Genomic DNA, 16,793 nt, shown 5'->3' with positions numbered 1-16,793 from the left:
CCCTTTCGATTTGGAGATTCTGTGGGAAGAACGTTCTAGGAAAGACAAATCTTATCCCTTTTAGAAGCTGTTCGAAGGACCAAAGCGCCCTGGAGTCCAGGAGCGCTCCTCCGGTTGCGTCCAGCAGAAGGCGCCCTCGTACAGGCCGGGGCGGGGAACGGGACCTGAATTCTGGAGTTGGCTAGGGTTCCCAGTCGCGGGTCTGGGGCAGACGCGCGTTCCGGCCCCCGGGGAGAGGGCGGGCGCTGCAAGAGGTCAATGCCCAGCGTTCCAGCAGCCGCTGCGGGGCGGAGAGAGACCTGGCCTCTAGACTCGAGGGTGGCCCCCGGGCTGGGGGCGGAAGGGGGGCACTCTTGGCTTAGCCCCGGAGCCCGGGGAGGGAACAAAAGAGAGAAGAGGGAGGCAAGGAGGGAAGGAGGGAAGGAGGGGGGCGGGGGGCCGAGGCTTTAGCCTTCTTTAGGAGAGCCCTCTCGGCTGTATGTAAATGAAGCCGGGCCCAGTAGCGGGCGGGGAGGGGGCGGGGCGCAGGAGAGGGGGCTCGGTCGCTGCCGCCCAGTGCCGGGTGCTTGTGTTGCTCCGTGGCTTCTCTCTTTTTCTCTTTTTTTTTTTTTCTTTTGCAATCCACAAAAGGGGGCCGGCCCTGCAGCTTTTGTTTGAGAGAGAGGAGGCTAGAAGCAGCTGGCTCTCGGGAGTTGGGGGCCTGAACGTCGGGGGTCTGGGGGTGAGCGGCAGGGGTACAGCGGGGTTGGGGGGTGGGAGGGAGGGGGTCATGTCGGAAGAGTGAGGTTGGGAAAGTTTGAGGGGAGAAAAAGAGGCCGCCGAGAAGGAAGAAGTCCTGCAAGCGCCCTCCCGGGACCGAGTGAGGTGGGGGGAGCCGTGCCTTGCTGCGCTCGGGCCCCGCGTCTCCACCCGCGCGCCCTGGCCATGGCCGACCCCCGGAGCCCCCAGTCCGTGGCTCTCCCGCGGCCGCTGCGCCTCCTGTTCCTCCAGTGTGCGCTGGCGCTGGGCTTCCCCGGGGACCCCGGGCCCCGACCAGGTGGGTAACTTCCTCGCCCACCCATTCATGTGTCCTCTTGTCTCTCCTTGCCCTGGTGGTCTCACCTCGGTCTGCCGATACCAGTCCCTCCGCCCAGAGCAGCCCCTGGCCTGTTCATTGGCGTTGGGGTGCACTGGAAAGAATCCAGGATTTAGACTAGTTTCGAAACCCGCCTCTGCCACTTTCGAGCGGTGTGACCTTGGGCAAGTCACTTCACCTCCAGGAATGCCAGTTTCTAAGGTTGGAAAGCGATGGGGTGAGTGAGAATGGATTTCCAAGGTCTGTTCCTTCCAGCTCCAAGTCATATGACCCTTTCGGTGATCTTCAGGCAGCCCCCTTTGCAGAAAGCTTGGGAGGAAAGCGGAGGGGGAAGTGGAAACCGTTGAGGACGATCCCGGGACACCCGGTGCCCTTGTCCCCGGGGCGACGTGGGGGACCTACTAAACGTTGGCCAGCTGTCGGGGGTCCTTGGGGCATGGCGGTCCGAGTGTGTGTGTGTGTGTGTGTGTGTGTGTGTGTGTGTGTGTGTGTCTGCCTGCCTTTCCCTGGGGTCCTTGTGGTTGACGCGGGGTCACAGCCTTGGGACCCCCGGGGCTTTGTGGCCGCAGGGCGCTGCTCCCTCCTGAAGCCTAGCCCTGCACAGGTCAGCTCGGGGCTGCTGGGATCCCTCTGTCCGCTGGCCGGCCTTTCTCCCCTCCTCAGGCTCTGGTCTGCGAGGGAGCTTGGCTCCTTGGAGGCTTTAGGCGGAGCTCAGCCGGGAGGGCAGGAGCTAGTCTCCCGCTTCGGGAAGAGCGCCTTTCTCAGCCCTCTCATTTAGGACACCCTTTTACAGCACAGAGAGGTTCAGCTCTCACAACTGTGGCGTGAGGAGCTGGGACTCGAACCCCTTGAGCACCTTCCACTTGGCCATACTGTGACTCCTATGGGAGTCAGAATAGCAGCACAACCCCTCGCCCCCACCTAATTAATCAGCTGTCCGACCTTGGGTAAATGGCTCACCCTCTCTGGGCCTCAGTTTTCTCCTGTAAGGTCTGGGGACTAGCTCTAACTCTCTGGCAAGCTCCTCTGAGGAAGGACTGAGGGGGGGGGTGCTCTGGGACCTGAGAATCACGCAGTCGTAAGGGACCTCGGGTGGAATCATGAAGTCTGCTAGTCCAACCCCTTGGTTTTTCAGATGAGCAGGTTGAGGCTCAGAGAGTTTAGGTTACTAGCGCCCAGGGTCATACAAACTAGTAAATACATTTCGAAACTAGGATTTGGATCCAGTCTGCATGAGGAGGTCCCTGAGCCCAACGGGCCCTCAGCTGAAGTGGAAACCTCAGCAGCATTCTGACCTCCCCCAGGAGTGGAAGAAATGGTCCCTGCCTTAGCAATCAGTAGATCTAGCAACTGTGAGTCCTTGAGAAAGTCATCTCCCCTTTTGAGCTTCTCTTTCCTCATCTGTAAAATGAGAGGCTCTTTAGAGGAATTTCTTAACTTAGTGTGAATTTAAGGTGTGGAAAGGCTGGGCCTGAGGGGAAGAAAGGAGGAGGGGAAAGACTGCAGAGCCAAAGAGGAGAGAGGGGGAGAAAGGGAGGGAAGCAGGGAAGGGAAGAGAGGAGGGAGAAAGGGGCTGAGGAAGAGAGAAGGAAGCGGGGAGGGGAGGGAATGAAAGGGCAGTGGAGCCAAGACTGGAAAAGAGGGCTGAGGAGGGGAGCTGAGGAAAGGGAGTAGATAGGGAGAGTGGAGGAAGTTATTGAAGGGGAAAGGGGGAATGAGGGAGGAGAGTGGAACAGAGAATGGAGGAAGGGAGAGGAGAGGAGGGGAGGTCATATGAGTGAGGAAATAGTTGTGGAGATCTTTGCTGCACCTTTCTGTGATTTTATAGGCTCCTCCCTACACTTTACCCCTTTTGTTAGGGCCCTAAAGATCAAGTCTGGAGCACAGACCTGGGGACTATTTACTTTTTTTGGAATTTCTCCTTTGAATGGAATCTGATGCACAGACTGGGGGGCAGGGCCCAGGACTGTGTATTAGAGGCTCTGTTCTGCTAGAGTGTGTGGGGGAGGGGGGAAAGGGGGAATGGGATTGGGGGGGGACACCCAACTATACTATCTGGCTCCTCTGACTCAGCCTCTTCAGCTGTCTGCTCTGGCTTTAGGGCTGAGCTCTTTTTGTCATTGCTGTTTCTGGGGCTGCTTCAGGATAATCCTGCCCTGTAGGTAACAAGATGGCTTAGGTCTAATAGTGGGAACTGGAAGTATTGTGCTGCCAGGAAAGGGAAAAGATGAAATAAATGTGTATATGTATGTGTGTGTGTGCACAGATAGGAACAGGTGATAGAGGCTGGACCTGGAGGTTCACTTGCATAGGGAACTCCCAGATAGGAAAATTCCCTCCACCAGTGCAGATCTGCCCCTTCTCCAACTTGAGTCTTAGTGAGTTGCTTAGTATGGAGAGGTTAAGTGACATGCTTAGAGTCACATAGCCAGGTTGTAGTTCCATAGTCTCACACACGAACTTGTACATATACATGCACATTCACACACACACACACACACACACACACACCCTCAGAGGCAGATCTTGAGACCATATTGCCCTGACTCCAAGGTCAGCTCAGCACTCTCCTTCCCTGCCAGGGTGCTTCAAGTCTGGCTAAGGATTAAGAGATCCATGGGTGGAGAGTCTTTGTGGAGCCCCAGCCTGCCATTCTCTTTCCTGAAACCTGTGAGGCTCCTCCAGTTTGCTCTCTGTCCCCTCTTCCTTCCCCTCCTGCCTGGGCCCCTTGGCTCTTCCTGACATTCTCTGCTTTCCCCAATGCAGCAGCCGACCCCACTGGGGCACAGCCTTTGTTTCCCAAGAATAGATCTAGATTCTCAGAAGGCCTCCCACTTCTCATCTCCCCTCCCTTTACCTGCCACTGAATGTGAACTAAGCAGTCTCGTTTCTGAGGTTCTAGAAAGTTTACAGAGTGACTCCTCCCTCCCCCCCCAATGGGATGAGGTCACTTGCTGCAATTAGCAGGCTCACCTCTTGGTCCTCAAGTCCTCCTCTCTAAAATGGGGAAATGAAAGGGCCAAAGATCAATGAAGTCTTGGAAGAGAGAGGGAGGGAGGAAGGGAGGGAGAGAGAGAGGGAGGGAGAGAAAGAGAGAGAGAGAGATGCATCTGATGCTGCTGAAAAAGCAGTGGCTTGGGAGTCAGAGGTCCTGGGTTCAAATCCTACTTCAAATCCTTGGCCAGGTCACTTACCCTCTCTACACCATAGTTTACTTCTCTGTCAGATGAGGGAATTGGAGCAGAGGCTTCGGAGGCCCTGTTAGGTTTATGTCATCGATGTTATGTTCTTTAATCTGCCCTGTGATTCTTTCCACCTTCTTGCTCCTTTGCACACCTTAGTCTAGAGAGCATCTGGGACTGAACCCAGATGCCTTCAGGAATAGGAAAATACACACACACACACACACACACACACACACACACACACACACAACACACACCCTTATAGCAAAGCAAAGACTGGGGCCGGATCCTTTGATAAATCTCAATCAGTTGCAGTAACTGGTCGAACAGCTACTTGGTTCCAACTCTGTGCCAGCTGTTGTGGGGAAGCAGTCACTGCATTTAGAGCCCATGATTTAGAGAAAAGTAGACATCTATGAAAAAATAGTTGACACAGAACGCCAACAGTCGATGTCAGAGGGCATCAGAGGTGTTTGGGTGGGGTTCAGAGGAGGGTTGAGGTCAGGGAAGGCACTTTGGAGGAGGTAAGGCTTGGGTTGTGTTAGTCTGAGTTGGAAGTTTGTGTTGCACGTGAGCTGACCATCTTGTTCAAGCTGTATCTGAATGGGAATTTCCCCACCCCCACCCCCAGAACATCCTCGAACAATAGTTACTCTTCCTTGAGATCAGTATCTCCCCAGGCTGCCCTTTCCGTCTTAGACTGAACTGAAATTTGTCTCTGCAGTTCCACCCATTGCTCCTGTCTCAGTCATCTGGGGCCAGTAGAACAAATCAAGCCCTTCTTCTATGTGACATCCTTCTGAGTGATTGAAGAAGAGGGCTATCACACTCTGAGACTTCTCTTCCCTAGGCTCAGCCTCCTCAGTTCCTTCACCTGACACTCACATGATAAGTTTGTGGTCCACTCTAGTTGCTTTCCACCTTTCCTAAAATGTGATGCTCCAGCTCCATAGAATATCCTAAATGTGGTTTGATTAGGTCATGGAGCAGCTGGGACTGTCACTTCCCTAGTCCTGGATACTTCATCTCTATCAGTCATCAAGAGTTTATTATGTGCCTTCTATGGGCCAAACATAAGTCTTAGATTATATCAGCTTCTTAACTGTTAGGTCATTCTTACAACTCATTTTGACCTTTCAATCCATGAAGAATTCTAGGTCTTTTCCATATGGACTATGGGCTACCTAGACATTTCTTCACCATCCTATTCCCTATGAAATTGATTTTTTGGACATGAATGTGTAAGACTATGTTTTTCCCTATCAGATTCTACTTTATTAGTTTGAGCAATTGTTCTGGTCTGATTTTCTTTTTGTATCCCAATCCTTGTATTTAGATGTATCCCAATCCCTTATATTTGAGCAGCTAGGTAGCATTGGTTCTGGAATCAGGAAGACATGAGTTCAAATTCAGCCTCAGGCACTCACTGATTGTGTGACCCTAGGCAAGTCATTTAACCTCAGTCTGCCTCAGTTTCCTCATTTATAAAAAGGGGATAATAACAGCACCTACCTACCAGGGTTGTTGTGAAAATCAAAAGTGCCTATGAATAGCACAGTGCTGGCATATAGGTGTTATATAAATGTTAGTTATAATGGTGATTATTGTGTGTTAGCGCTCTTTCCCATCCTGCAACTGTGTCATTATCCAAGTCATTCATTAAAAAGAATATGAGTCAGGACAGAGCCCTAAGGCAATTCACTAGAAACCTTTTTCCAGCTAGATAACATCTTTTCAGTTGTTAGCTTAGCTAGCTCTGAATCCATCTAACTGTGCTATTGTCTAGTACATATCTCCCCATCTTGTTCCCAAGGATATCTTTGGAGACTTTGCCAAGTGTCTTGCTTAAATTCAGGTATACTCCTTTTAGGTAGCATTTTCTCTTTCTACCAGTTGAGTAATCCTGGCAAGAGACACAATGAGGACTTCTAGCCTGGGTTGACTTAAGGTAACCACAAAGAAGAAAGGAAGACATTTGGGAGGAGAGGAAGTGGGAGAAAATAAGGGAGGTGTAAGTAAAGGTATGGAGGAAACTTAATGCACAAGATGCATGCTGTGGCTAGAGCAAAGAGGAGTTGAATCATAGGATCTTGGCTGGAAGGGCCCTAAGAGGTTGTCTGGTCCATCTCTAACCTAACTAGGAGTCCCTTTTTTGCTGTCCTGGACAAGTAGTTACTTAGTATCTGCTACACCCTACTGATGGGGACCTTCCTACTTCTCGAGGCTGTCTGTTCTGCTTTTGGACAGCTCCCATTATTACTGTTATGCCTTATACGGAGCAGATATATGCTTTTAAAATAGAACTTTCGCCATAGTTGCACTAATGATAGATAGATCCAAGATTGAATGCAGTCAGTGGAATATCCATCCATCCATCCATCCATCCATCCATCCATCCATCCATCCATCCATCAATCCATTCATTCATTCATTCATTCATTCATTCATTCATTCATTCTGCAGTGAAAAGAGCACTGGATTGAAGCCAGAGGACCTTAGTTTCAGTCCTGGCATTCCACCTACTGTCTGTATGACAGTATGGGCAAGTCATCTTGGGCTTCACTTTCCCTACCTCTCATGGCAGGGGAAAGAAGGGGATTAATAACAGTAACAGCTGATGTTTCTATGGTACTTACTTTGTGCCAGGCACTATGCTAAGTACTTTATATTTATTATCTCATTTGATCCTCACAACCCCAAAGGTAGGTGCTATTATTATCTTTACTTTGTGGATGAGGAGGCTGGGGCAAACAGAAATGAAGTACTTGCCTAGGGTCCCATAGCTAGTACATATCTGAGGCAGGATTTGAACTCCAGTTTTCTTGGCTTCAGGCCCAGCTCTCTTAACAACTGGGACCACTAGCTGCCAGCTAGGGGATATCTGAGATCTCTTCCAACTCTCAAAATCTTACTGTCTTTAACCTTCTAATATTTTTGATTTAGACCTGGCAGAGATCTTAGAGATCATCTGATCCAAACCCCTCATTTTACAGATCAGAAAACGGGGGGAATGACTTACCCAATGTCATACAAACAGGAAGTGACAGACTACAGAGTGCACACTTTTTTTTTAAACTCTGAACTCAAAACACATAACAAAAAAATGACCATTTCCATATACAAAATGGAAGAGAAAAAAGGATTTCATATGAAATGATTAGTCTCTATTACATACAGCCCGTTTTTTACTTTTAAGTGTCTGATAAATTCAACACATCACTTTCGAAGTTGTCCTGCTTATTTAATACTTCTTTCTGGCCTTCTTTTCTCTTTGCTTTAAAAAAGAAATCCTTCAGGTCTTTGGTTTCCTAGAGGGCCACTGACCATAATGTATTGATTATTTGCTAGCCGTAATCAATAAATTCCTTATTAATTACCCAGAAAAAATTCTTCAATGACCTTCTTTTCTTTCTTTTTGCAACTTTGTCACCATCCCTTTTCTCTCTCCCATCTTCTTCCCCTTTGTTCCCCCACCATTGTGGAGGGGAAAAGGAAGAAAAACAGAAGCCTTATAACAAATATGTGTAATTAGGAAAAACATATTCCATGTTGGCTGTGTCCAAAAATACGTCTCATTCTGCACCTCAAATCCATCACCGCTCTACCAGGAGGTAGATAGCAGACGCCCACAGAATTAATCACATGTTCTTTGTGAAAAACATTTTTGGGATTGGAAGAGGATCATGTGGTAGCCAGGGGATATAGACATTCAAAGATAGATTTAGACTGTTAGAATGCAGAGGGACAGATATCATCTGGTTCAATCTCTTTGTTATATTTTCCTATTTCTAAAATTAATGTTTTATTGATTGGTGCATTTTGTTTCTATAAAATAGTGATTTCCAGATATACACACACCCACACACCTGCACACATGCACATCATTCTTTAAGTGAGCCTCCTCTTTTACTTTTCTTTTTGGTGAGGTGATTGGGGTTAAGTGACTTGTATAGGGTCACACAACTGGTAAGTATCAAGTGTCTGAGGCTGGATTTGAACTCAGGTCCTTCTAACTCCAAGGCCAGAGCTCTATCCACTAAGCCACCTAGCTGCCCCTGAGCCTTCTCTTATAACAAAAAACAAAAACAAAAACAAAAAAACAGTTAAGCAAAGCCAATAGACACAGTGACCAAGTCTGACAGCCTATGCACCCAAAGCCCCCTACTTTTCAAGGAAGGAAAGCAAGTTCATTTCTCATCCCTTCTGTGAGACCAAGATTGGTCATTCCAATTTACGTAGTATTCAACTTTGTTTTAGGGTTCTTTTCTCAATCTTGTTTTAAAGAGGAGGAAACTGGGAGAGCAAGGAATAGTTTACCTGTCAGATTTATGGAGAACAGAAGAATTTATGACCAAACAAGAGATAGAGATATTATGAAATGCAAAATGGATAATTTTGATTGCATTAAATTGAAAAGGTTTTGCACAAACAAAGCCAATGAAGCCAAGATTAGGAGGGAAGCAGAAAACTGGGAAAGAATTTTTACAACCATTGTCTCTGGTAAAGGCTTCATTTCTAAAATATGTAGAGAAGTGATTCAAATTTATAAGAATACAAGTCATTCCCCAATTGATAAATGGTCAAAGGAGATGAACAGGCAGTTTTCAGATGAAGAAATTAAAGCTATCTATAGGCATATGAAAAAATGCTCTAAATCACTATTCATTAGAGAAATGCAAATCAAAACAACTCTGAGGTACCATATCTAACCTATCAAATTGGCTGACATGACAAAACAGGAAAATGATAAATGCTGGAGAAGATGTGGGAAAATTGGAACACTAGTGTATTGTTGGTGGAGTTGTGAACTCATCCAGCCATTCTGGAGAGGAATTTAGAACTATGCCCAAAGTGCTATAAAAATGTGCATACTCTTTGATCCAGCAATACCACTTCTAGGGCTGTATCCCCAAAAGGTCATACAAATGGGAAAAGGACCCACATGCACACAAATATTTATAGCAACTCTTTTTGTAGTAGCAAAGAATTGGAAATTGAGGGGATGCCCATCAGTTGGGGAATGGCTGAACAAGTTGTGGTATATGAATATAATGGAATACTATTGTGCTATAAGAAATGATGAACAGGTTGACTTCAGAAAAACCTGGAAAGACTTGCATGGACTGATACTGAGTGAAGTGAGAAGAACCAGGAGAACATTATGCACAGTAACTGCTACAATGTGGGATGACTTTGACAGACTCATCTCTTCTTAGCAATGCAAGGATCCAAGACAACTCCAAAGGACTCATGATGGAAATTGCTATCCACATCCAGATAAAGAACTATGGAGTGTGAATGAAGATCAAAGCATATGATTTGCTCAATTTTTAAAATTTTTTTGTTAGTTTCTTCTTTCTTGTGGTTTCTCCCATTGGTTCTAATTCTTCTTTACAACATGACTAATGTGAAAATAGGTTCAATATGAATGTATATGTAGAATCTATATCAAATTGCATGCCGTCTTGAGGTAGGGGAGGGGAGAGATGGGCAGAAAATTTGGAACTCAAAATCTTATGGAAGTGAATGTAGAAAACTAAAAATAAATAAATAAATAAATAAAATTTAAAAATAAAGAGGAGGAAACTGAGGTTTATGGGGGTACGGAGACTGCTCCAAGGTCACTTGAATGAGTTGGTGACAATGATAGGTTTTCTTCTTTTTCTGTATGTTTTGGCTGGCTGCTTTGGCTGCACACTGACTATTTGGTAATTTCCTTTGTCAGAGACGCTCCCTTGGGGCCAGCCCTCCCTGGACATCGTGCACCCCATCCGGGTGGATGCTGGCGGCTCCTTTCTCTCCTACGACTTATCTCCTCGGCTGCTTCGGAGAAGGGACCTACTTTCCAGGGCCGGCTCTCCCACTTTTTATGAGCTATTATACCAGGGGCGGGAGCTGAGATTTAACCTGAGCATTAACTCCCAGCTCCTGGCCCCGGGCTTCGTGAGCGAGACGCGCTATGGAGGCATCCCCCATGCCAAGATCCGTCCCTACACACATTCCTATGCTTGTCACCTGATTGGAGAGGTTCAAGACTCTCGACTGAAAGGCGGCTTGGCTGCTATCAGCTCCTGCAACGGCTTGGTAAGTGTTCTGGTGCTATTTGGGTGAGACCCTCTGTGTGTTTGTGTGTGGGTGAGTGTGCAGGTGCTTACCCAAATGAGTGTTAGGTGGTGCCCATAGAGGGGAAACCCAGTGGTGGTGTCATAGCCTAGGCTCTGCCACTCACTGTCACAATCTCAAATAGGTGTTCACTTAGTAAAATGGAGACAGAGGGAGTATGGTGTAGGGATGCAGTATTTGGGACACCTAGGTTCAGATCCCACGTGTGACCCCGGGCTAATCACCCAGTAGATTATGAGCTGCTTGAGGGCAGGGACTATCTTTTGCCTTTCTTTGTGTCTTCAGCACTTAGCACAGTGTCTGACACACAGTAGGTGCTTAATAAATGCTTCTTGTCTGACTGACTGACTAATTAAGCTCTTTGTATCTCAAGCCTCTTCTATTGCCTCATCTAAGTCACAGTTGGGTTGAAATCTGTCAAAGTGAAGTGATTTCCCACCCTGGGATATCAACACAAGCCTTCCCTCATTCACCTAAAATGGAAATTAAAAAAAAATCTAAGGAGCTCAATGAATATAGCACTGGACATGGTATCAGGAAGAATCAAGCTCAAATCTAGCCTTAGACACTGACTAGTTGTGTGATCCTAGACAAGCCACTTAACCACTGTCTGCCTCAGTTTCCTGATCTGTAAAATGGGATAATAGTAGCACCTACCTCCTAGGGTTGTGGGATAAAATGAGATATTTGCAAAACACTTTGCAAACTTTAAAGCACTACATAAATGCTAGTTGTTATTATTATTATTACCATTATAATTATTAAAGGATTTGAAGTCAGGAGAACTAGATTCCACTCTCTGCTCTATTGTTTACCTGCTGTGTGACCTTTCTGTCATCCTTTAAGTCTTCTTGTCTATAAATGGGAATGATAATACCTGGATCAGCTGCCCCACAGGGAGGATTGAATGGAATCATGCATGGAAAGTGTTTTGTAAACTCTGAAGGGCTCCAGAAATAGGAGCTATTAGGATTATTCTGAGGGCCTGTTTGAGATGAGCCACAGTAAAGGCACTTTGAAGTGAACACTGTGCGATTCAAAGGCAGGTCATTATTGCTAGAGACACATGAAAGGATTAACTGAACTTAAAAAAGAAAAAGGAAAAGAAAAAAATCTATAAGCTGAAGAAAGATTTAATTCACCAAATATTTATTGCAAGCCCCTATCATAGGTGCAGGGATATGTTAGAGCTTTGATTTAACTGGAATACTTGGGGAATGGTGGTTTCTGGGTAATTGAATTTTTTGGTTAATTGGGCAAACCTGCCCAACCTTTGTTTCAACTTTTCTTTTTTTGCAGGGGGAAAGGGCTTGGAATGTATTTGCAATTCAAATCAGAGTGAGTCTTTAAAGAGCCCTCCTATTGTTATAGTACCCCCTCTGAGGCCACTCACAGCTACACTGACAGGTTGTTGCCAGAGGGAGAGAATACCATGTCTCCCCTCAAGGTTCTAGGGATAACTCTGAGAGGTTACAATTTCTAGTACTTTCACTTTTGAGCCCCCATCTGGTGTGTTCCCCAATACCAATCAACCAGTAGAACTATATTACCTTCTAGAAAAGGCTATTTACTGAGTAGGTATAGCAAAAGCAGTAATTAGAAAATATTCCTTCCCAACCCTAGGGGAGCATTCTCCCCTTGTACAAAAGTCACTAAAGTAGAGATCATCTGCTGGAATCGTTTGTATTCATATATAGTTCTCTGCCTCAGCTTCTCCTGTATTATTGATCCTTTTGACTCTGGGGCCAATTAAAAGACTTTTAGTGGCCAAATAGTACCTGCCCAATAGTCACTCATGTCTGGAAGAAGGCTCACCAAGCCTCCACATGTTGAACTGGAGCCAGGCAGGGAATATTTGTGTATGTTCTGTATAACTCACCAGAAAGGGCAAGTCCATGTATGCTCTAAGGACTGAATGAATAAAGTATTTATTAACCACTTACTATATGTGAAGCACTGAATTAAGATCTATAAATGCAAATAGAGAAGTAAGACAGTGGCTATTCTAACAGAACCCACATTCTAATGGGAGAGACAGCACATATGGAAGGGTTCAGTTGCAAGACAGATGGCAAGGTCCCGTGGTTCTTAGAAAACAGATATTAATACCTCTTTTTAAATGCCATTTCCATTGATAAAATAATAGCTGTTCCTGATGTTGAACCATCTGGTAATGCCAAAAGCTTTGGTGGCAAAACTTTCTTTTTGGAGTCTTCAATAACTATGACTATAGCACCTGCATAAGCACTTGCCTGGTTTCATCTCCACAGGGGTGGCTTTCCAGGAAGATGGCTGAGGGCACTGGGCTGGAAGCATTGCTATTCCCAAGGCTTTTGGGTTCAGGGTGTTGGGCTGGCTCCATCAGGATTCGCAAGGCTGTGATGATCAAGGTGGTGGTGCTGGTCTGATTTGCCTGGCACACGATGCCCCCTAGCTGTCCTCCAGGATGCCTCGCCATACCCCGTGAGTGGCAGTTGGTTAGCAGTTGGTGGGGATGGAGGGCCCGTTCTCCAGATGAGTTGCCTCCCTGCATGATGGCTCGAGGGCCCATTTGGAAACTGGACTGGTGATGTAGGGGGTGCTGCTACCCCTAGGGTTCCTGTGCTTATCTGTCTCTTTATGGTAGTCAGCCAACAGTTGTTGCTGATGATGATGAGGAAGATGGGCTTCTTCTCTACAATGGTGGTTATGGGGCTTAGGCTAAAAGCAGATGTTTTGCTTTTCCCAAGGCTTTTGGGCTCAAGGTCCTGTGCTTTCTCCATCAGGGTCTGAGGGAAGGTCAAAGCAGTGGTGGTGGTAGTTTGACTTCCCTGGGACACTTCTTCAGGGTGCCTGGCTGCTCCAGCTAATCTGGTTATTCTCCTTTACACAGTGATTTCTGTCTAGTGAAAAGATGGCTATGGGAGAAAGGAGTGAATTTAAGTTCTACAAGGGAGATCCAGAGAGTCGTAGACTCTTGGTAGTAGGAAAGAAGCCACATCTGTTTGGGAATGACCTTTATAATGCCCTTGATAAGTGGTCCTCCAGCCTTCTGAGGATCTCCATTGATGAAGAGCTCACCAAGTCCCAAGGCAGCCCATTCTGATTTGGGGGAATGTTAAGAAATCCCTTTCTGTATTTTGTTGTTCTTTGCCTCCCTATAACTTCTGCCTCCTGGTTCTTTTCATTTTACTGATGAAGAAACCGAGTATTAAAATGACTTGTTCAGGGTCACACAACCAGTAAGAATCTGGGCAGGATTCAAATCTGGATCTTCCTGACTCCAAATCCAGCACTCTATTCATTATACCGCACTCCTTCTAGAGGACTAGATGACCTCTAAAATTCTTTTCATCTCCATTCCTATGATTCTGTGTCAAAATCATTGCTCATATCTTGGTGTAATAGCCTTGGTGATACATGTATTCTTCAAATACTACATGTTGGCAGAGTCTCTATTTCCACAAGAGAAAATGTCCATGGGAGTTGTATGCATCTTGAGTTTTACGGACGGGGAGATGGAGACCCAGAGGAGTTAGCTGACTTGTCTAAGGTGAGGCAGGTAGTGAGCAGGAGAGCTGGTCTTTGGACCAAGGTCATCTGACACTGAAGTCCAGTGCTCTTTATGGCTATGAGTCTCAGCTTCCTTTTCTGTAGAAAGGAGGCCCCAGAGTTCCCTTCCAGCTCTAAATCTGTAAGCTATGAACCATGAGCAGTATGATAAAATCAGAAGAGTGCACAGTCTCTGTAGTCAGAGGGTCTGGATTAAAAGCCTGTCAGGCCTTTCTAATTCTAAATCTGTGAGTCTGTGAACATTTTTAAAGGTCTACTATGTACCAAGCGCTGAGTCAGGCCTTCAGAATGCAAATACAAAAAAGGAAACATTCCCTGCCCTCAAGGGGGTTACATTCTATCCAGGGAGACTGAATGAGAAAGCATATACTGATTAAATCCCAGATAAAATTCAGACAAAAACAAGGTATTAGCAGTTGGGAGAATCACCCATAAGTCATGTCAACCCTATCCCCTGTGTGGGCTTATGTTGGGAGATGTTCCCTTTCTCCTTGGGTCTTGTGAATGGAACCAACTGCTTTTGGTGCCTTGATATCCCCCTGTACTTCAACTTTTTTTCTGCCACTGAAGTGATGACATCTCTGCTTTCTGTTGTTGCGTGAGGGCTGCTTTGATTCAAGTTAACAAACATTTATTAAGCACCTACTGTGTGTAATAGTTACCACAGAGCCTTATATTCTACAGGGATGGGGGATATAATATGTATGGAGATAAAAGCACGGTGATTTGAGGAGGGATAGGGCACTGACAACTGGCAGATCTAGGAAGGCTTCATGGAGGAGAGGGTACCTGAGCTGGATATTAAGGAGAATAAGGAATCTGGAAGGCAGAGGTGAAGGAATGGGTTCTAGGTATAGGCAATGACCTGTGCCAGGGAATGGAGTTGGAAGATGAAGATGGTCCAGTGAAGTCTGAATACAATGTGCAAGGGGGGAGGCAGGGACAGAGGGTATAACGCAAGATTATGTAAGGCCTTAAATGCCAGGCCGAAGAGTTTGTACTTTATCCTAGAGGTACTAGGGAGCCACTGAGGACTTGTGAGCCAGGGAAGTGACATGGTCCGGCCTATGTCTTAGGAAGGTGGCTCCCCTTCTGTCATGCCTGCAGGGCCTCTGGACCATAGTGACTTAGAAAACTCAAGTTAACATTATCTGTGTTGTATCATATTCATAATTATTTTGTTAAACATTTCCCAGTTACATTTTAATCTGCTTCAAGGCCACTGCCTCCGAGTTTGACAACTCTGCTGAGTGGATAGAGCATTCGACTTGCAATGTGGGGACCTGGTTCCAATCCTGCTTTAGACATTTACTAGCTTCATGACCATAGGGAAATCACTTAATCTCCCAGAGACTCAGTTTCCCTATATATAAGATGGGAGTAATAATCTTAGTACCTACCTAACAGGGTTGTTTTGTTATCGTGATTATTGTTGGTAGCTCTTCCCGCACTTCTCATCTTCGCCCTCACTGAAACAAAGACAATGCTTTGACCTTTCCCTAACCAGTTCTCTAGCCAATCTCTAGAGATTTGGAGCAAACCTTTTAATGCATCCTCAAGCTCCCATGACACCCCTCCCCTAACCTGTCCGCTGAGAATCTTGCCTTAGACGTTACTGGAAAAAAAATTGTCGATTCATCAAGAGCTCCCTTCTCTCTCCTCCTCTTTTCGTGTCCCTCAGATGTCTTTCCTCACCCTCTCTTCCTTTTCCCCAGCTCACATGAGGAGCCAACTCACCCCCTGGACAAGCCCCTCTCTATGCACTCTGGATCCCATCCTTTTCTGACTTCTCCAAGAGATTGCCTCCTCTGTCGTCCCCAGTCTTGTTGATTTTCAGTCCCTCTCTGTCTCTTACTTTTCTGCTGTCTTCAGAACCACTCTTATCTTCCCTGTCCTTAAAAAAACCCTGACTTGATTCGACCATCCATCCAAGCTATATCGCTTCCTCACATCTTCCTTTGGAATGGCCTGACAGCATGTTTCTTCTGGCCCAGTCCATCCAGACCTTGGTTAAGCCCAAGATCAGCCGTACAAATCCCTCTCAGGCGAGATTGTATGACGCCGGAGCTCTAGGAGAGGGGCTGCAATTAGGAGACCGCATGTCAACTGGCAGCATATTTTTGATGCCGACATCTGCCCTGATGCTGTGGTATAAGTTGGGGGATAATTGCATGTTTGTCGGGATCCTCCCCAACCATGGTCCCTTCACTGCTTAAGTTTCAGCCGTGTGTGGCTTCCGCTGAACCCGCTGCTTGGAATAAAGACAGCAGTGCTCAGTCCCCCCGGGATTCTTGAGGCCCGGCGAGCGAAAACATGAGTTTGATTCTTTTCCATCCCTCAGAGCTGCCTGCTGAGCCGGACCCTGCTAGTCTTGGACTGGCTCACTTCCTGAGGCTCCTAGCTGGTGTCAGGAACACAAGCTGCTCCAAGGCAGAGACTGGCCCAGATGACCTCCCTCTCCTCTGACCTTCTCTCAGGCTTCCCCCTAGGGCCACACAGCTTGGCTGCTTGTTCCTTATTTGGCTCATGTGTATAAAGCACGTTTGCCCAGCTAGAATATAAGCAGGTAACCTGGAGGGCAGGAGTACCACAGTCATGAAGTCTCATAATTTCAATCACTCAGAGAGCATTTATTAAGTGCCTACTACATGCCAGGCACTGTGCTAACACTGAGGACAGAAAGAAAGGTAAGAACATGGTCCCTGACCTCAAGGAATTTACAGTCTAACTGGGGAGATGAGACACATACCACATGCCTCCCAAGGCAATGTTAGAGGGGAAAGCATGCTGCCTTGTAATTAGCAGCTATGTAGTTATTTGCATATGGTACCCTTTTACTCAGAAGGCAGCAAGGTTCA

General features: G+C 46.5%; 1 protein-coding gene across 1 annotated transcript in view; it reads left to right on the top strand.

Annotated features, from left to right (window-relative positions):
• The first annotated feature begins 763 nt into the window (after positions 1–763).
• Positions 764–16,793, top strand: part of ADAMTS7 (ADAM metallopeptidase with thrombospondin type 1 motif 7) — a 168,891-nt gene continuing 152,861 nt past the window's right edge. Inside the window, 2 exon segments of the mRNA XM_020975991.2 lie at positions 764–1,036; positions 9,986–10,344. Coding sequence (XP_020831650.2) covers positions 925–1,036; positions 9,986–10,344 — 471 coding nt within the window. The 5' untranslated portion in view covers positions 764–924.

This window comes from Phascolarctos cinereus, unplaced genomic scaffold (assembly GCF_003287225.1).
Source record: "Phascolarctos cinereus isolate Bilbo 61053 unplaced genomic scaffold, phaCin_HiC Scaffold_3;HRSCAF=262, whole genome shotgun sequence".
Taxonomy (NCBI): Eukaryota; Metazoa; Chordata; class Mammalia; order Diprotodontia; family Phascolarctidae; genus Phascolarctos; species Phascolarctos cinereus.
Note: the sequence above shows the minus strand (reverse complement) of the source record. Positions and strands in the feature narration are given on the sequence as shown.